We start from the raw sequence: 17,814 nt of genomic DNA on the forward strand, positions 1-17,814 counted from the left end.
CCTTTCAGACTCCTTCCTGGCTCCAATACCTACATAAAATCCAGCAAAAAAAAAAAAAAATAAATAAATAAAATTCTTTCTATTGTCGTGATCCGACGATTTCACACCTCTGTCTCAGACCCTTAGGGCTCGCTTATCGCAGGCTATCATAAGCAAAATCTTGAACCAAAGTCAAAGTGGAGTTTATGTGTGTCATCTGTAACAAAATACATAAACAAAAACAGAAAATAAAAACAAAAACTTTAAACAAAATATGGCTTATCTGTCCTCCAGGCAGACATCCTCGGTTGAAAAGGTCCCGTAAATCCCGACACCACTTGACACTTGAGTCAGGTATAAAATCTTCGACTGCACTGAGAATCTTTGTTCTAGGTTCACTTTCAAAATTTAATCGGCTTAAAATGCTATAATAATTGCAAATTCCGGCTAAACGGTAGAAGTTACGCGCATTTCGTGAAATAAGAAGGTAAGCACTATATAAAACACGGATGCTGAACATTTTTCAGCGATCTCTTAACAAGGGAAACCTTCTGAAAGGATTAAACAAACCGGAGCGGTTAAAACACGTCCGCTCTCGTTTATACCCTGCAGAGCAGAAATATTTTATGATTACACCGGGTTAAATGAAGGGTGATTTCAAAATAATGCTTCAAATCCGAGTTTCTTCATTTGTTTTACTTTCAAATAGTTTTAATTAGTTGGGTACTTTGATCTTCAGTAATAATTTATAAGAATTTGATTAAAAAAAAAAAAAAAAAAAAAAATCAACTTCAAACTCGATTTACTCGATAACGAAAGCTCAAATAAAAAAAAAATATACTACAAAATCGACTCCAAATGTGATGTAGATTCACCAGTTTCCCGCTTGTACTACGAGTTTCCGGACACCCTGTATATAAATAAAAAATTCAAAATCTTAAATCTCCGAAAATTCTTCACTGATTTCTTTGAAATTTTGACACAACGTTGCATTCAAATAGGCATGTTTATATTATATAGACGTCACCTGTGACAGGTAAAATCCTCGTTTTTTGAAAAACAACGCCATCTATTGGACAAATATGCTTTTTTTTTTAAACAGCGCCATCTGTTGGACGTAAAAACAACATGTGCTATTGATTCTCTATCTGCACCGATAGACTGAGCCATAGCAACGCGTGGCGGGGTACAGCTAGTATTTTATAATTTAAAAAACAAATAAATATAATAGTACCTATCAACATATCTAGTTGTTTGAGTATTTTGTCCTCAAATCCAAATTTAAGTCTTGTTTGAAAAAGGTCGCGCAGACTTTCGTCTTAAGAAGTTTGAGTTTGAAGACTGAAATAGGGTGTTCAGGTCTCACTTATAATTTGTGTTTTTGAATTGTAGGGTCGGAGCAGATGCAGTTGAGATCGTCGATGACCAAGATCAAATAACGTACAAGGAAAATGATTCAAATGGCATTATATTGGTTGATGAAACACAGAAGAATGGCCATACACTCAACGGTAAGTTTGGAAGATTTAACTGCTATAAAATTTTAAAACTCCCCTCCCTGGAAAGATGGAAAACAAAGGTGATTTTAATTTTAAAAGCAGCCAATCTCTATTATAGTTGTTAGTTTGTACCCTCAAAGGTTCTTCAGTTGGCATATTCTTCATAAATCCCCACTTCTAGATACAGAACAATCCGCACATTAGGTTCCACAGGAGAAGAAATAATAATTATTCGAAAATTGTTATGAAAAACAAATTTAAACTCACATCGTACAAGATTTTTTACCATGTAATAATTTGTTTCTATTGCCTTGAAAACCTTGTGATATCTTTGCAGAAGAAGTAATAATTTATTTCTTTTGCCTTGAAAACATTGTGATTACTTTGCAGAAGATATTTTTTTGATTTATGAAATACCTAACGCCCTAACACAGAAATATTCCTAACACGGTGGGTGCGAAAAAATACACCATAAATGTTCAACAATCTTAATTTCTTGTAATAAAAGAATGGTAGGTATCTTGCGGTATCTCCCTCACAAGAGACCACTATTCAGAATTGAAACATTGCTTAAAATTGCTTTAGCCATGTTTGGTGGCCAGTCTGAATAGCCAGGTACTTCCCAACCTTCCGTTTCCCCACCTCCTTCCCTCCCCCACTCCTTAAAGGGTCACATCATACCAGCAGTTGGGACTCTTGGAGTGCCGTACTAACTTGTAAAATGATGTTTTTGTAAATTGTACGCTCTTACCAGATAATGTGTTCATATATTTGTAAATTTTGTATATAATCTACCAATAATCTCAAATAGCTCAGAGAAATGATTATGTTGATTGATCCATACGGATATGGCGGCACTCAAGAGATGAAACAGGAACACAGACGCAAAGATATTTTCTATTGATTAGCCCACACTTATACAACCCTACAACCTAAAAATAACACCACCTAAGAGTAATTTCATAATTCAACTCCCCATCTCGATGTAAACTTGTGGTACAATATTCTGAAATTGCACACAAAACCAGCGAAGATCATTCATTTTGTGGCAAAAGTGTTGTCGTAATATTTGTTATGTGAAATAGTTGTTTTACTAGAGAAATGTAAGTTTTTTTATCAATTGTTACTTAAACACCGCCTTAAAACTTAAGGTAAATTGGTAAATGGTAAAGTCCGCCAGAGCCCCGACCTAAAATATTTCTAACTGCCACAAATTTGAAAAACGATTTTCGCTGGGACGAACTCGCTGGAAGACAAATTTGCTCCGTGCAGACTAACATAAGATAAAAAGCTATACTTCTTCCGTTCTTTCAACTACGAGATAATGCACTTTGTTTCCGATAAATGTTTTCTTAAACCAATATGTTTTGCTTTGGTATTAATTGAAAGGTTCACACGCCTCATCTAGATAATACTTGGTTGATGGCATTTCCCCGTTTATGGGATGATGTCATTGTTATTTGACGATGTGTCTGTTTTCGTAGGATCCAAGAAGCTTGAAGAGGAAAAGCATTATTACTCTATCGATGCTCGAGTTCGACGTAATGAAATAATTGGTAAAAAACATTCACAATAATGTCATGTGGGAATAATCTAATAAATAGTTTTCCTTACTAATAACCAAACGCATGCTAATTAAAAGTTGTTTGTATTAACTACTAATTTTTGCAGAGATAAATCTATAGAATCTGCAGTAACTAGTTCTATGTTGGTTTACTTGTTGAAAATACATCTTTTGTAGTTTTACATATCAGTTTTCTAATATCATATTATTATGTAATTCTGGCTTATTTATCATAACATAATCAATTTGCATTTACAATAAGAAACTCCAACCTTTTTGTAATATTCACCTTGTGACTTAAATACCGGTATTTTAAAAATTTTCAAACTCCTCCAAATTGATCGAAATTTGGCGAGGTACGCATGACACCTACGTACTTCGGTTTTGTCGGTTAACATTAAGGCCATTCCCACATGGGTCAATATGAAATCAACAAATTCCAAAATAAATTGTAAAGAATTTTAGAATTTACATGAATACTTTTGAAATAATTTTACATACCGCAATGATGACCCATGTACCCACAGCGGAACATTGTGCAAAAATTGCCTGCATTCAATTCAAGCGGCCCAAGTTATGTCAGAACCTACCGACCAATCACAGGGCATTTAAATCTCTCATGATTTATTAATTCTATTTATATAATATATATACACTTGGTGTCCTCAAACTTGTAGCACAAGTGGGAAACTGATGAATCTACGTCACATTTGGAGTTGATTGAGCTTTCGTTTTTCAGTAAATCGAGTCCCGAAGTTGGAATTTTTTAGGTCAAATTTGAAAATAATCTTTCACTAGGGATTTTATATCAGTTGTTTAATGTATTTTGAAACGCGTCGAAGCGTAGACTCGACTACAAAAGTTTTTTTAACCCTTAAGTTGCCGAAAAAAAAAAAAAAAAATTTCGGATCTATGTGATGTAGATTCGCCAATTATCCGCTTGTACTACGAGTTAGCGGACAGCGTGTATTTATATAATAAAACTTATTCAGAATCAGCATTTGTGATTATGATTTGTATTTTTTTTAAACCGTTATATTTTCACTGGAGTTACTTATTGTGAAGAAATTTTATAAACATATTTCTACAGCATTATCCAAAATTTGTTGTGTTTTATTTATTTGTAATTCTTAGCATTTTGTCTCATACTTTAATACATATCATTGAATCTTAGTGAATAATTAATTCTATCTTCTATTACATTATCATTTATTAGTTATTTGATACGTAATACTTATAATACTGGTTACTAATCTTTTTTTTTTGCACAACTGATAAACAATCGATTACTACCTACATGTACAAAAATGGTTGTGTATCAGTTGTGTAAAATTTAAAAGACCTTTGTTAGTAAGGGCCATATTAGTTGAGCCACGAACCTTGAGCTAAAGTTATGAATTTAGTCAATACATACTTTTAAAATATTATCCATAACCTCTTACTGTTTATATACAACCATCTTTATGTATTCCTTAAGTTCTTAAGTGTCTTGTAACATTATGGGAATATTTATACACTGTATTACTTCATATTATTCATACTATATTTTCATATGTAAATGTAATCTTCATCACGGGAGATCCCAGAGAGGATTACATTACTAAAGATATTTTTTACAAAAAAAGAAAGATAATAAATTAAATTATTGAAGACAATATTAGCGATTTTTAAACGAAAATCTGAAACAGTAAAATCAGAAAAGGATACGGTCACATCTAGGACTCGAACGCAGAACACTTGCTTTGCCTTTTTCTGTTTCAGATTTTTGTTTAGACGATAATTAAATATTACAATTTGAGGTTTTACTCAGTAAAGTTATTCCAAAAAATAAATAAAGATAATAAAATATTTATTATTATTATTAGTAACTAAGATTGGTGTGTAAATTGCAATTTCCAATGTGGAATGGATGGTTTAGTGAATATATTATATGCAGTAAAAGATAAATTGAAAATAAAATTTGGAATTATATATGATATAAAAATGAATATGTTTTTGTTTTGAAAAAGATTTAATTTGGGTAGTTCTTAACGGAATAGAATTACCTAAATTAGTTGGCAGTGCATGTCCATCAGTTCAAGACGCTCTGAATGAAGTGTAACTTTATTTAATTTGGGTAGTTCTTAACGGAATAGAATTACCTAAATTAGTTGGCAGTGCATGTCCATCAGTTCAAGACGCTCTGAATGAAGTGTAACTTTATTTGATGTTCCAGAAAATGACAAGTGTTCGGATGTTCGGTATACGGGCTTCCGCCTGTACTGGGACCAATGGAAGGCCATGATGTACAAGAAGATGGTGGTGTCTCTCCGCTCCTGGCTGCTGAGCATCCTGCAGCTGGTCATCCCGGTGCTGTTCCTCATCATCGCCATCATGGTCTCCCGCATGTGGCAAACGCCCGTGGAACTGCCCGGTCTGGACATGGACATCAGCCACAGCTACACCGACTCGATGACTCTGGTCAACGCTCCGTCAGACGCGGACGATGCCTCATTAACGAGGCAGAAGGTTTACAAGCAGTTCTTTGCGGATGCTGACATTGATACTCTGAAGGTTATGGACACCGGATCAGTACCCGTTGATAAGTACTACTTGAATCAGGTAATTTAAAGTATATTCTTTACTTACCTAACCTAGTTTCATCAATAATTTCTGTTCTACCGAAGTCTAAAGTTGAGATGTTTCAACTTTTATTAAAAAAAATTCTCTGAATATAAGTTAGCTATTCTGGGGAAACTATATAGGATAGATACATACAACTTTAATACAACATTAAAGAGAAAAACATTTCTATTCATATAAGTATCTACATATTCTAGGGAAACTATATAGGATAGATATATACAACTTTAATACAACATTAAAGAGAAAAACATTTCTATTCATATAAGTATCTACATATTCTAGGGAAACTATATAGGATAGATATATACAACTTTAATACAACATTAAAGAGAAAAATATTTCTATTCATATAAGTATCTACATATTCTAGGGAAACTATATAGGATAGATATATACAACTTTAATACAACATTAAAGAGAAAAACGTTTCTATTCATATAAGTATCTATTCTAGGGAAACTATATAGGATAGATATATACAACTTTAATACAACATTACTATTCATTCATTCACCCAATACAACGGTTTCACACTATGGGAAACCAATACTTAGGTGATGTCGATATATTTAACATTAACTTTGCGAATTTTGTGGATTATGTAAAAGACCTATTTCAATACTATTCCTAAATGGAAGTTATATTTTTGTAAACCAGTCAAATCGCTGTATTTTTTAATTTATGTTCTTGATATTTTTAATTTTGTTTCTCGCATATACTTATGTAATTTTATTTTTATTATTTCTTTCTTTTCTTTCTTATGTTTCAAAACTGTCATTAAATTTGTACCACCCACATGTAAAAGCCCTCTGGGCGTTAAATAAATAAATAAAATAAAATAAATAAAATAAAATAAATAAATAAAATTACTAAAACTTCATTTCTAATGCACTTTAACATAAGAAACTTCTGTGGCTTGACTTCAGTTAACTTGTATATTTATATCTATCACTGCATATTATATAAAAGCTGTTTGTTTCTTACAAAATAAATAAATTAAAGAGAAAAACGTTTCTATTCATATAAGTATCTATTCTAGCGAAACTATATGATAGATATATACAACTTTAATACAACATTAAAGAGAAAAACATTTCTATTCATATAAGTATCTATTCTAGGGAAACTATATAGGATATATATATATACAACTTTAATACAACACTAACCGTTTGAGTGCCAAAAAAAATCATACAGTTGCTTGTAAAATGCCACCAAAAAAACATAATTTTTTATGAAACTATATATTTTTTTAAAACCCCATAAATTCTTTGAATTTTCAAAGATTTCGATGATTTTTTCGGTGTTTTATTAAAGAATATTGGTTTAGAATCACGCGGAGGAGGATCCCGAAGTCCAGGCGTTTCGAAAAAATGAGAACTTTACGTACCGACGTACGCGCGAATCAGAACACGACTGACGCAATCGACGGAAATCGACGATCGGCAATCTTCGTTAAAACACGAATTGACGAAAATCGACGATTGGCACTCAAACGGTTAAAGAGAAAAATGTTTCTATTCATATAAGTATCTATTCTAGGGAAACTATATAGGATAGATGTATACAATTTTTATAAATATGTAAAAACGAAATTATCTACTACTATCGTGATTAATATTATCTGGTAAGACAATACAATTAACAAAAAAATATTTGTTCATAAAACAAGTAATTACGAAAATAGCCCCAACGGCGCACGGCCGGCACTTGTCATTTTATCTCGGCATTCAAAGGGTTCAAATATAATATAAAACAAAACAGGTCTATGCTTTATAAATTTACTAGGTTTAATTGAAATAGCTAAAAAATTCAGAAGGGTCTTAACACCATCTGCCGCTGGTGTACCATGTCATTGTGTACATATTTATTCTTAAGGGTATAATTATAATTTTTTATTGTATAATTTCCTTATACATATTCTATGTCGTTTTCAGTTTAAACTTTTAAGGACGATTATGATTTAATAATTGTTATGGACGGGTTGTTTCGAAGAATTTGAACAATCCTTCAAATTTCAAAGTTAATTTTCAAGTTCTGTGAAAGATTTTTTCAAGTTCTGTTATTAATTCAGTTCTTTCAAGCAACTAGCCTATAATGATATAAAAACAGAACTCGAATAGGATCTTCACAGAACCCGAAAATTAATGTTTCTCCGAGACAACCCGTCCTAAGAAACTTCTTTATTCAATTATAAGAAAAAATAAGTTATCAAATCTGAGGAAATTTCCCACTGAGAGTCTGCCCCCCTTTTCCTGTCAAATCTGGCTGTCTAATCAAATAAAAGAAAATTCATCCGTCACATAAATTATTTAAAAATAGAAGACATTTGAATATTTAAGCGTAAATCGATCCCTTCATAAGTTATTTGATGTATTTTGTAGGCTAAATACGACATGCCCCAGATGAGGGTGCGGAATTTGGCCGGAGCCACGTTCAGCAACAGCAGCAGTGTGAAAGTTTGGTTTTCTAACTTTGCCTACCACGACCTTCCCGTGTCCATGATGTTGGCCCACAACGCTATTCTTAAAACTGAATCTCCAAATTCATCTTTCACCCTGGTCAACAAACCGCTTCCTTACACACTGAAAAATCAGGTAAGAATATGTATAAACTGCTCCCCATAACCTAACCTAACCTAACCTAACCCAACAGATAGATGTATGTGGGGTATTAGGGTGTTTGTTAATTTGTCTTGACAGATTTTCTAGTCAGTAGAGCCAATTAGTAAACAGAATAAAACTACTAAAATATGCATACTATGATGTTGTTGTGTTGCGTTGCGTTGCGATGGTATCAAATAAATTTGTTGGATTGAAAATTTTCCATTATTCCCAATGCCTAGTGATATTTTGTTAAAGTACTAGTAATGTGCATGCGACGGTACCGTTTCGTTGGCTCTTCTAGTGAGGCTTCGGAATGTAGGTGAAGCTGAAGTTGAAGAGCTGCAAATGCCTATGAAAAGAGCGGCATGCAGCTCGCTCTGGGTTAGCTGATCCGTCCATTCTGTTTTTGCTCAGTATTTTTTTAAACGATTTGGTCAAGGCTTAATATCTGTTAATATCAGAATCCTAGATTTTTCCCACCCCCTTAAATTGAAGAAGAAGATAATACTAATAAATCTAAACGAAACAGAACAAGACACAGAAAATGCGAATCGAACCCAGGTCTGTCTGTCTTACTATTTCAATTAAATGCCTCAGCTTCTCAATGCCTCAACCAACCTATTGTACATAATATTTGTCAATCTCATATTTCAAATTCTGCATTAACTATATTATCTTCATTATTAGTATGTACTATCTTCTTCTTCAATGATTCAAGTTATTCCAATAAAATGAAATAATAATATGTTTTATATATGGACATCCTGGAGTGTTTTTCATACCTTGTATGTTTACCGTGTCCCTGTACACGTTGTTCTATATGTATTACTTGTCCCCTGTGTGAAAACAGAATGAAGTGTATCATCAGTATTGATTGTGCGTTTAATATTATGTTTTACTGTTACAGTTTGAGATGTTAAACTATGGCGACAACTCTGGCTTCCAAATCGCCTTCAATATCGGTTTCAGCATGGCCTTCGTGTCAGCTTTCTACGTTTTGTTTTACATCAAGGTTTGTACCTTTATAATACATATACAAATATCTCTCTGTCTCTGTCCAAGGTGAGGCATGCCAAGGCCGGTGGTAGAACCTTTTGCGTAGAATTATCTTTGTTGTGTTCCCCCAAACAGTTCTCCAACTCGTCGTGGAAGGAGATTATAAATAATTGGTTCTTTGTGATAAATCAGGGATTTATTAATACTTCGCATATAACAATGGTGACTCGATAGTCGACCTAACTAGAAGCTGGCTAATTGAGATCTGAAACAGTAAGTTTGTCTGGGAGCATTCCCACTGGCCCTGGCGACTACTGGCCACTAGCTGCCATCTTGCAGACTTCCACGCAAGCTTTATTCACTGCCCTCTATGAGTGCATCTGTGAAGCTCTTACTTCCCAACAGAAAACAAATAAATATTACAATTACGTGTAATGACTTTATTTGATGACATTGACATTATTCAAATATAATGTAATATGTTTGTTCCCCGAACTACCAATAAGCTTCTCAACACTGCAATACAATTCAAATTCTAACTATAATATTTTTAAAGAAAATCCTTTGATGTCATTGAAACCACCATAATATTATTATACAAAGTACGATGCAAATGTGAATGGTAGCAGAAGTCGGGGACGCCCGAGGAAGACATGGCACGACCAAGTGCATCAGATACTTGAGTTGGGCGATGTCAAGAGTCAGAACAATAGAAGAGTATGTATGAATGTGAATGAGGCAAGGAGTGTGTGCTAAGACCGAGTTGTTTGGCGGTCCGTCCTCTCTGCCTACCCCTGCGGAGAAACGGCGTGATGGTTAGTTAGTTATTTAGTTACCCTCAAAAGGACGGTTCCTTGAAAATTGGGAAATGGCCCAATTTGTCCCACTAGAGTTTTCCCCGCTTGTGAGGTTTTTGTCGGTCCCTTGGAAAATAAGACATTTTCAGTGTGTGAAAATCTAATTTATAATTAAAATGTTACTGCATTAAATATCCATATTGTCGACTTACTGCTAAAATTAAATGACAATACAAGAAAGCACTTCAAACATTTTGCTGTTATTTAAACATCTCTTTGTTGTTATACATTGTTGTTGCTATATTCTATTTAATTTTGGTTGTATGGTGATAATATTTATGTAACCTGTTTAACCAATCCAAACCTAACCCAGCTCAACCCAACCCAACCCAACCCCTAATAAATGTGTCAATCTAATTGATTTAACCTAAGCTTACCCAAAGTCAATCTTATCTAATGCAGTCCCGCCTGGATTGTGATTGATTCAATCACTTTGATCCGATCTGGAACCACCTAGAGGATATGGAGTCACCCATCATCAGCTCAGCATCCGTATATAATCGCCGTGGCGATCATCGACCCGCGATCTGTAATGTCGGTCGAGCCGTGACCCGCAAGCTGCTTGCTACCCGCGTAGATGTATAAACTATTTTGTATAGACTGTCATTTAAATTGTACATACTTTCAAATGACTTTCACTGTGTTTGGTGACCAGGTCTGAATATCCAGGTTCTTCCCCACCTTCCTCTCCCCCATCACCTTCTGCTCCCCACTACCTACAGCCCCGCAACATACCCCAGTTGGGGATGCCATAAAGTGTAAAAAAATTATAGCTAAATAAAATATGCATACAAAAGTCACACTAACCTTATGCAAATGATTATGTAGGAAAATGTGTGCCGATCCAAGTTGCTGCAGCTGGCCTCGGGGGCCTCCCCCATCATCCTGTGGGGCTCCGCCTTCCTGTGGGACCTCTTGTGTTTCCTAATTATTGCCCTGGCCCTCTGTATTACCCTCGCCGTTTCCAACGAATCTGGGTTCGCCACTGCGGCGGAAATCGGTAATTTTAACTATTGCACGACACCAAGGTCCCATAAATCTGCTTTGGTGGAAAATATTACTTTTAATTATGTATACTTAATTTCGTTTAATAACCTAATTTTTTAACGTATTCAATTTCAAAATATTTGTAACCAGTTTGAACACAAATACCTTCAAACATGCGCTCTTTCAATTTATTTTCCTGTACTAGTTTTATTTGATGAACCAGAATAGTATAGTATGGGTTAGTTGATTTCCTGTGAGATCAGATTTATGGGACATAATTTAGTTATCCTCAATTCAACAACTCTCCTTTTGTAGTCACAAGATAACCCTTTCTAATAATTAACTAATATTTATTGCATTTTAGATTTGTAATGATTTGAAGTACTATGTAAATTGCATTAATAAATTAAAACATTTGGCATGTAAAATACAAGCATAATGTCAAACACTACATAATGCGGTATATCCACTCGAGAGATTTTTGGCATTGATCGTTTTGAGCGATTGCTTATCATAATGTGCCATTTTTATAGAAACTAAAAATATGGGATAGGCGGCAAAATCTAGGAGGATTCGTTGGCTTTAAAACGCACTTGATATGTTTTTATATTAATGTTTTGAGGAATGATTTCGACGGTCTCGAAGAACAATGTCAGATGTGCAAATTTTTAGTTTTGCAATCGAGCTGTTTAAAGTTTCGTTTCTGCATTTTTACTATTTTTGTGATCAGCAAATATAGTTTTGTTTGATATATTATTAACCCCTATTTATTTATTATTATTTTTTTGATAAATTAATGTTTTAAAGACAAGATTTTATTTATGCATAGCACAAAGGGTAACAATTATTTATAATAATTATTTATAATTATTTATTATAACAAGGGTTCGTGTCCCGTTGGCGTCATGTATTTTTTATCAGGAGATTTTTTCAATGTGGATGAGTGTTTCAGGCGGACAATTATTGCTTATAAAAATAATTGTTACCCTATTTATTTACTTGAAGAAATATATGTATTATTAAAAACAACAAAAATGTATACTGCAAAACTACAAATTTGCACATCTGACAATTGTTTTTTGGTAGAGTAGATATTAATTTAGAAATGTGGTACATGTAAATCGCTCGAGTGGATATGCATACATATCAATTATATTTCTCTATGTTCCAACTTTTGTAATTTACTCTATTGACTTCTAGGTCGTGTTTTGCTCATTTTGATGATATTTGGATGGGGAATGTTGCCCATACATTTCGTGGCTTCACACTCCTTCCGCACCCCGTCCACTGGTTTCTCCAGAATGTGCCTTTTCAACATATTTACAGGCAAGTCATTTATATACCTTACTCTTATATATACATGTCGATCGAGTTGAGTATTGAAACAAATAGGGAATACATTTTTACATTTATATTCGTCTGACTTAATGAAATGGACGATCGATAAATTAAATATATTTATTGTTTACGTGTCAGTGCATTGTGTATTCAAAGTGCATTCTTGTTCTATACTGTTTATGACAAATTCTTCTGTTTTATTTGTTCGCAGGAGTGGCCACGTTCTTAGTGGTGGAAGTGTTGAATGCCCCTGGCCTGGATTTGGAGCATGTGGCCAATATTCTTCATTGGATCTTCTTGCTAGTTCCAAATTATGCGCTCTGTGGAGCCTTAAAGTAAGAATACCTGATATCATTCAACCACTTTGTAGCAGAGTGGTCCAAAGCATCGGGTTTACATACGGGCGTCAATGGCTCAATATTTTACTGGTGAAAGAACACTATTCAGACTCGTCAGAAAATTTTCTTGAAATGGTTTTGGCCATGTTTTGTTCTGAATAGCCAGGTATTTCCCCACCTTCCTCTTCCTTTTCCCATTGCCTTCAGTATCACAATATACCCCAATTAGGGATGCCGCAGTCCCATTATCTTAGCTTGTTCTCTTGTTAATTAATACGACACATTGCAAATAACACAGGGATTTCACCATTTAGATTTCCCGTAATATTCCCCATTTTGAGAATTTACCCGTCACTAGTTGGGACTCGTTGGGACTCGTTGGGCCTAGTTGGGAGTAGAGATATGAGAGGGATTTCTAATGTTAGAGGTTAGGTGAGGTTATAGTTGTGTTTAATATGTATGTTAGTGATTAACCTGTGGCACATTTCTAGGAACCTTTATGAAGCGTCAATCACTCTGAAGGGTTGCCAGGCGGTGTGTGACCTTCAGAACATTAAGGATTGTGACCAGTATACTGTCTGTAAAATGAATCCATCATTTGAACGTTGCTGCAGTGAGTATACTAACTAATTTATTATTATAAAAATAAAAAAATTCCGTTGTGTGTCTGTAAGGGTTCAATGAAATCTAGAACTTTTGCTTTGAATTTAAGTTTCATTTCCGAATTTCTAAGTGTTTGTTAAGAGAATTTAATAAGTACACCTACACCTATTAAATAATTTAAACTGATTTGTAGAGAATTCAGATTATCCCATTTAAATTAGACACGAGGTGAAAAAATTGGTCCCACTTTTTTACCTCCAATTAGTCCAATTTGACCTCCAACGCTCTAACGCCGAACCACCTCAAACTTCCGAATCCAGTCCCCGTGCATCGCATGATAATAGTGGAACATGTTTCAACGACATGTTAGTACGCAATAACACCTCATGATTATCCTGTGATTTTAATTTAACTTGACACAGGGGCAAATATCAATGGTAAATCGATACATTAGTTCTGCTTTTAAAAATGCCCTACAAAAGTAATTTGTACATCTCTCGTGCATTCGCTTGCCTGTGCTGTTTAAGATGGACGCCTCTATTGGAAAATATAAAATGAAACAATAATATACAGTGGAATCTCTCAAAACGAGCACCTCCTATAATGAGTAATTTGCGTAAGGAGCAAAACAGATGATGACATAAATGCTCCCTTAACGAGCAACATTTCACATAACAAGTGACGCAGAAAGGGCAAGTCCCATCTTCACGTCACTCACTTGTAAGCCGAGACTTCCACGCCAGTGTGTCAGTCTCCGATTCCTCGTTCTGTACGATTGTGTGGCATGTGATCACACATTTTTCCAATCTTGTGTTCAGACATTATTTGTAATTTTTTTTGTGCAAAGTTTAATAACCCTTGCAAAAATATGGATGATCTAGCCAGCATATTCCATTGGTCTACATCAATGATTTGCACTATCCTCAAGAACAAGGATAAAATTAAGAAGATAGATGGACTAGCAGGTTATTTCTATCTTTAAGAATCTCTCCACTAAAACATTTGAGCGTTGTTTTGAGGTAACTGAAGAGACAAGTCTCACTCTCACAGAGTTTTGCAAAGATCACTTTCACATCGTTACTTGCCTCAGATGATTGCAAAGGCGTGCAAAGGGTTTACCAAGAGGACCATCACTTCTGCTTGGAAGAAGCTTTGGCCAAAGAGCATTTTCGAATGTAATATTGAGGGTTTTGAAACAGTACCCGTGGAGTCTACAGTCAACGAGATTGTGTCTTTGGCCAATACCATGGAGCTGAAGGTGGATAACGACGATATTGATGAGCTTGTGGAAGAGCATAGTCAAGAGCCAACCACCGAAGAGCTTATGGAGTTGCATTGTGTTTCACAGCAAGAAGTTATGTAGGAGAGTTTGTTAGTGGATGAGGAGAAAGTATCAGAGCAACGATCTTTTGGCGCGATAAGTGAAATGCTGAAAGCATGGAAAACTGTTGCAATGTACATTGAGAAGCATCCCTAATAAGGAGGTGCTATGCGTTCTAAAAATTTATTCAATGATAATGCTGTGTCATATTTTCATCAAATTTTTTAGCGACAGCTAATACAAATGTCTCTAGACGGCTTTTTAGTAAAAAATATTTAAAGAATTTTACATTGATATGGGAAAAATTGTTTCGCTTAACGAGTGTTTCACATAACAAGTAAGATTCTGGATCGAATTAAGCTTGTTATAAGAGGTTCCACTGTATATTGATTTCAAAAAATATATACCCAATAGAGAAATAGATAATTAAGAGGTTATGCAGTGTACGAGACAATATACTGTCCGTACAATAACTGTAGATACGAAGGTGGCTGGGTACACTTGTCAGCGTTTTCAGTCTTGGTAGATGTTGTAGAGGTTTTGTGGTGGAGTTTAAAGCCACGATCAGAGAGGAATTTATTTCCAGATCTGAGCTGACGAAAAGAATTTATTACTGGCAAAAACTGAATTTACTACTGAATAAAACACTTGAAAATATTTCTTGAGACTTTGGAGACTTGGAGATGGTTTTTCAGGAGAGAGGATTCCCTCTCAGAGGTAGCTGTTGAACTGACTTTGTATGGAATTCGGTTCTCTATTTATAGAACGTTTTCAAATCGAACCCTCTCGGAGGTGTTCTATCCTCTTTCGTGAGGAGTAAAGTGGTTAGGTATTTTTCCTCTCTGCAATTATCTTGTTGAGAGGAAAGTTATATTTTAATATGATACCTTTCACCAAGTCAGTTCAATCTACCAAAACCATCTCCCGCAGTCCCGTTTATTTATTTTATAAATAATTATACAAGTTTTCATATTGGGTTTGAAGTTAAATATCTTTGGTTTGAACATTTCCCAAAGGGTAACAAATATAGTTAGATATAATTATTCATGCAAATATATTAGTATATAATCATTTCTTGATGTTGATATTTATTTCGTAGTTATATCTTGCATCTTTTTCCCGTAAATCCAGTCTGATGATATCACAATTCACATTTGAATCTGTTATCAGTGTTTGATAAGAAAGTCAAGGTGATATGCCGGGCTGTGATTGGTTGGAGACGGCGGCCATCATGGAATTCCATCCGGGGAGTAGTGGAGGGGGTCCTACGTAAATACTGAGTAGCCTTCCTAGCCGTGGTCACTTCGTGGGTTGGTGTGTCCGAGGGAGGTGCTGGATGATTATTTTCAGATGTTTTTCAGGTTCTGCTATTATATTCCTATGTAATTATCTTGATTAATCACATATAATACATCATTTGATTGAGTTATTTTGATGTAAAGTTTTCCAAATGTGTCGGCGACACGGTATCGAGCGGTTTCGGGGTTGAAGTGTTTTTGTGATTTTGGCGTAAATATGAATTCTCTTGAAATATTCTGGAGGTCTGAATACGTATGATACATGCAGTATAAGAGTCCCGGTGGCACCTAAATATTTTTCTCCTTCATTATTTGAATTAATTATTAGCACAAAGCTTTTAAAAATTGACAATTATTTTGAATTAAATCACAATGTCTCGCTTAGTGTAAGGCCTGAGCGGTAGAGCAAACACGCAAGCGAGAACGCTCTGTCCACCGCTCCACCGGCGGTCACTCGGAACACTTGCACGCTGCACACTCACTCCACAGAAAGCTCGCCCACCAGCTAGCGGGCACTCTCGCCGTACACTCAGAATGTAGTAGAGCAGGCATACCAATTTTTCTACCTGAAGTACATGAATTTTTTGTTTGATTTTTCTATAGTTTCTGACCACCCATACTTCGATTGGACAAAGCCCGGTGTTGGTGCCCACGTGCTGTACATGTTGATCGTTGGCCTCGTCATGTTCTTGGTCCTTCTCATCAAAGAATACAGACTTTCTAACGAGGTAAATCTTTCTTTGTAAATACAAGCCCTTATTTGTTTAACCTGATCCACTCGACTGTCGCATACGGGATCCATATGTGATACATTACGTACCGCATAGCCCACTATCTATCATCTAATCTATCCCAATAGATTGCATTGAAAAGGTTAAAAAGCAAGTTTTCTTGACTTACTACAACTTGGCTAGTGGGGACTAACCCTCCCTCTAACATGGCTGAGAAATAACAAAAGAATTATTCTCTTCTTGTGGTGGATTTTTTTTTATCTTCAAATCACTACTAAAATAAAATGTAATTTCACCATGAATTATACTGTTCCAAATTAGAAGTATATGACTAGCTGGTTATTGAAACTTGCAAAAAGCAGGTGTGTTAAAGGGCGTAGTTCACAGTGACAAGCAGTCAAAATAATATTGTCTCTAATGGAGTCTTATTACATCATAACCTTGCAGTGGTTGCACTAATATTAGAAAGCCACTGTTTATTTGGGAATTTCTATGCCGCACTTACCTAGTTGATCAATTTAATACAATTGGTAAAAGTAATACAATTTGTAAATTTAATACAATTGGTAGATTTAATACAATTGGTAAAAGTAATACAATTTGTAAATTTAATACAATTGGTTGCACGAGATAAGCAAGTGTTTGTTTGTCCATAGCTGCTACACTGCTGGAAGAAACCGCCACCGCTGGGCGGGCAGGGCGAGGAGGAGGACAGCGACGTGGCTGAGGAACGAGGAATGGTGGCCAGCCTGCCCAAGGAAGAGTACCAGAATTACAGCCTGCTCTGCAAGGATATGTCCAAGTACTACGTCAACTTCCTGGCCGTCAATCAGATCTCTCTCGGTTAGTTAACTTTATATATAAACTGGTTCCATGACTAAATCATGACACAGGATTGGCTTCTAAAACTCAATGTTAAAAAATGCACTGTCCTACAAATTGAAAAATTTAACTCTATTACATACAACACTTCTTGGAGTACCTCTAAAAGCAGTGACATTACAACAAAACCTAGCAGTTATGTAATACTAATGACATATGTCATTATCTAATACTAATCACAAGACTTGAA

The 17,814-nt window shown here is 35.0% G+C and overlaps 1 protein-coding gene across 1 annotated transcript in view; it reads left to right on the forward strand.

Annotated features, from left to right (window-relative positions):
* Abca3 (ATP binding cassette subfamily A member 3) overlaps nucleotides 1–17,814 on the forward strand; it is a 65,352-nt gene that overhangs the window by 37,170 nt on the left and 10,368 nt on the right. Inside the window, exons 16-26 of the mRNA XM_089637913.1 lie at nucleotides 1,372–1,490; nucleotides 2,963–3,034; nucleotides 5,258–5,643; nucleotides 8,052–8,264; nucleotides 9,181–9,285; nucleotides 10,955–11,126; nucleotides 12,314–12,439; nucleotides 12,663–12,786; nucleotides 13,281–13,402; nucleotides 16,615–16,739; nucleotides 17,399–17,585. Of these exons, the coding sequence (XP_089494039.1) occupies nucleotides 1,372–1,490; nucleotides 2,963–3,034; nucleotides 5,258–5,643; nucleotides 8,052–8,264; nucleotides 9,181–9,285; nucleotides 10,955–11,126; nucleotides 12,314–12,439; nucleotides 12,663–12,786; nucleotides 13,281–13,402; nucleotides 16,615–16,739; nucleotides 17,399–17,585 (1,751 nt within the window). The remainder of the gene's footprint in view (nucleotides 1–1,371; nucleotides 1,491–2,962; nucleotides 3,035–5,257; nucleotides 5,644–8,051; nucleotides 8,265–9,180; nucleotides 9,286–10,954; nucleotides 11,127–12,313; nucleotides 12,440–12,662; nucleotides 12,787–13,280; nucleotides 13,403–16,614; nucleotides 16,740–17,398; nucleotides 17,586–17,814) is intronic.

Source organism: Hesperophylax consimilis, chromosome 12, assembly GCF_061612785.1.
Source record: "Hesperophylax consimilis isolate HC1 chromosome 12, BYU_Hcon_1.0, whole genome shotgun sequence".
NCBI classification, from domain to species: Eukaryota; Metazoa; Arthropoda; class Insecta; order Trichoptera; family Limnephilidae; genus Hesperophylax; species Hesperophylax consimilis.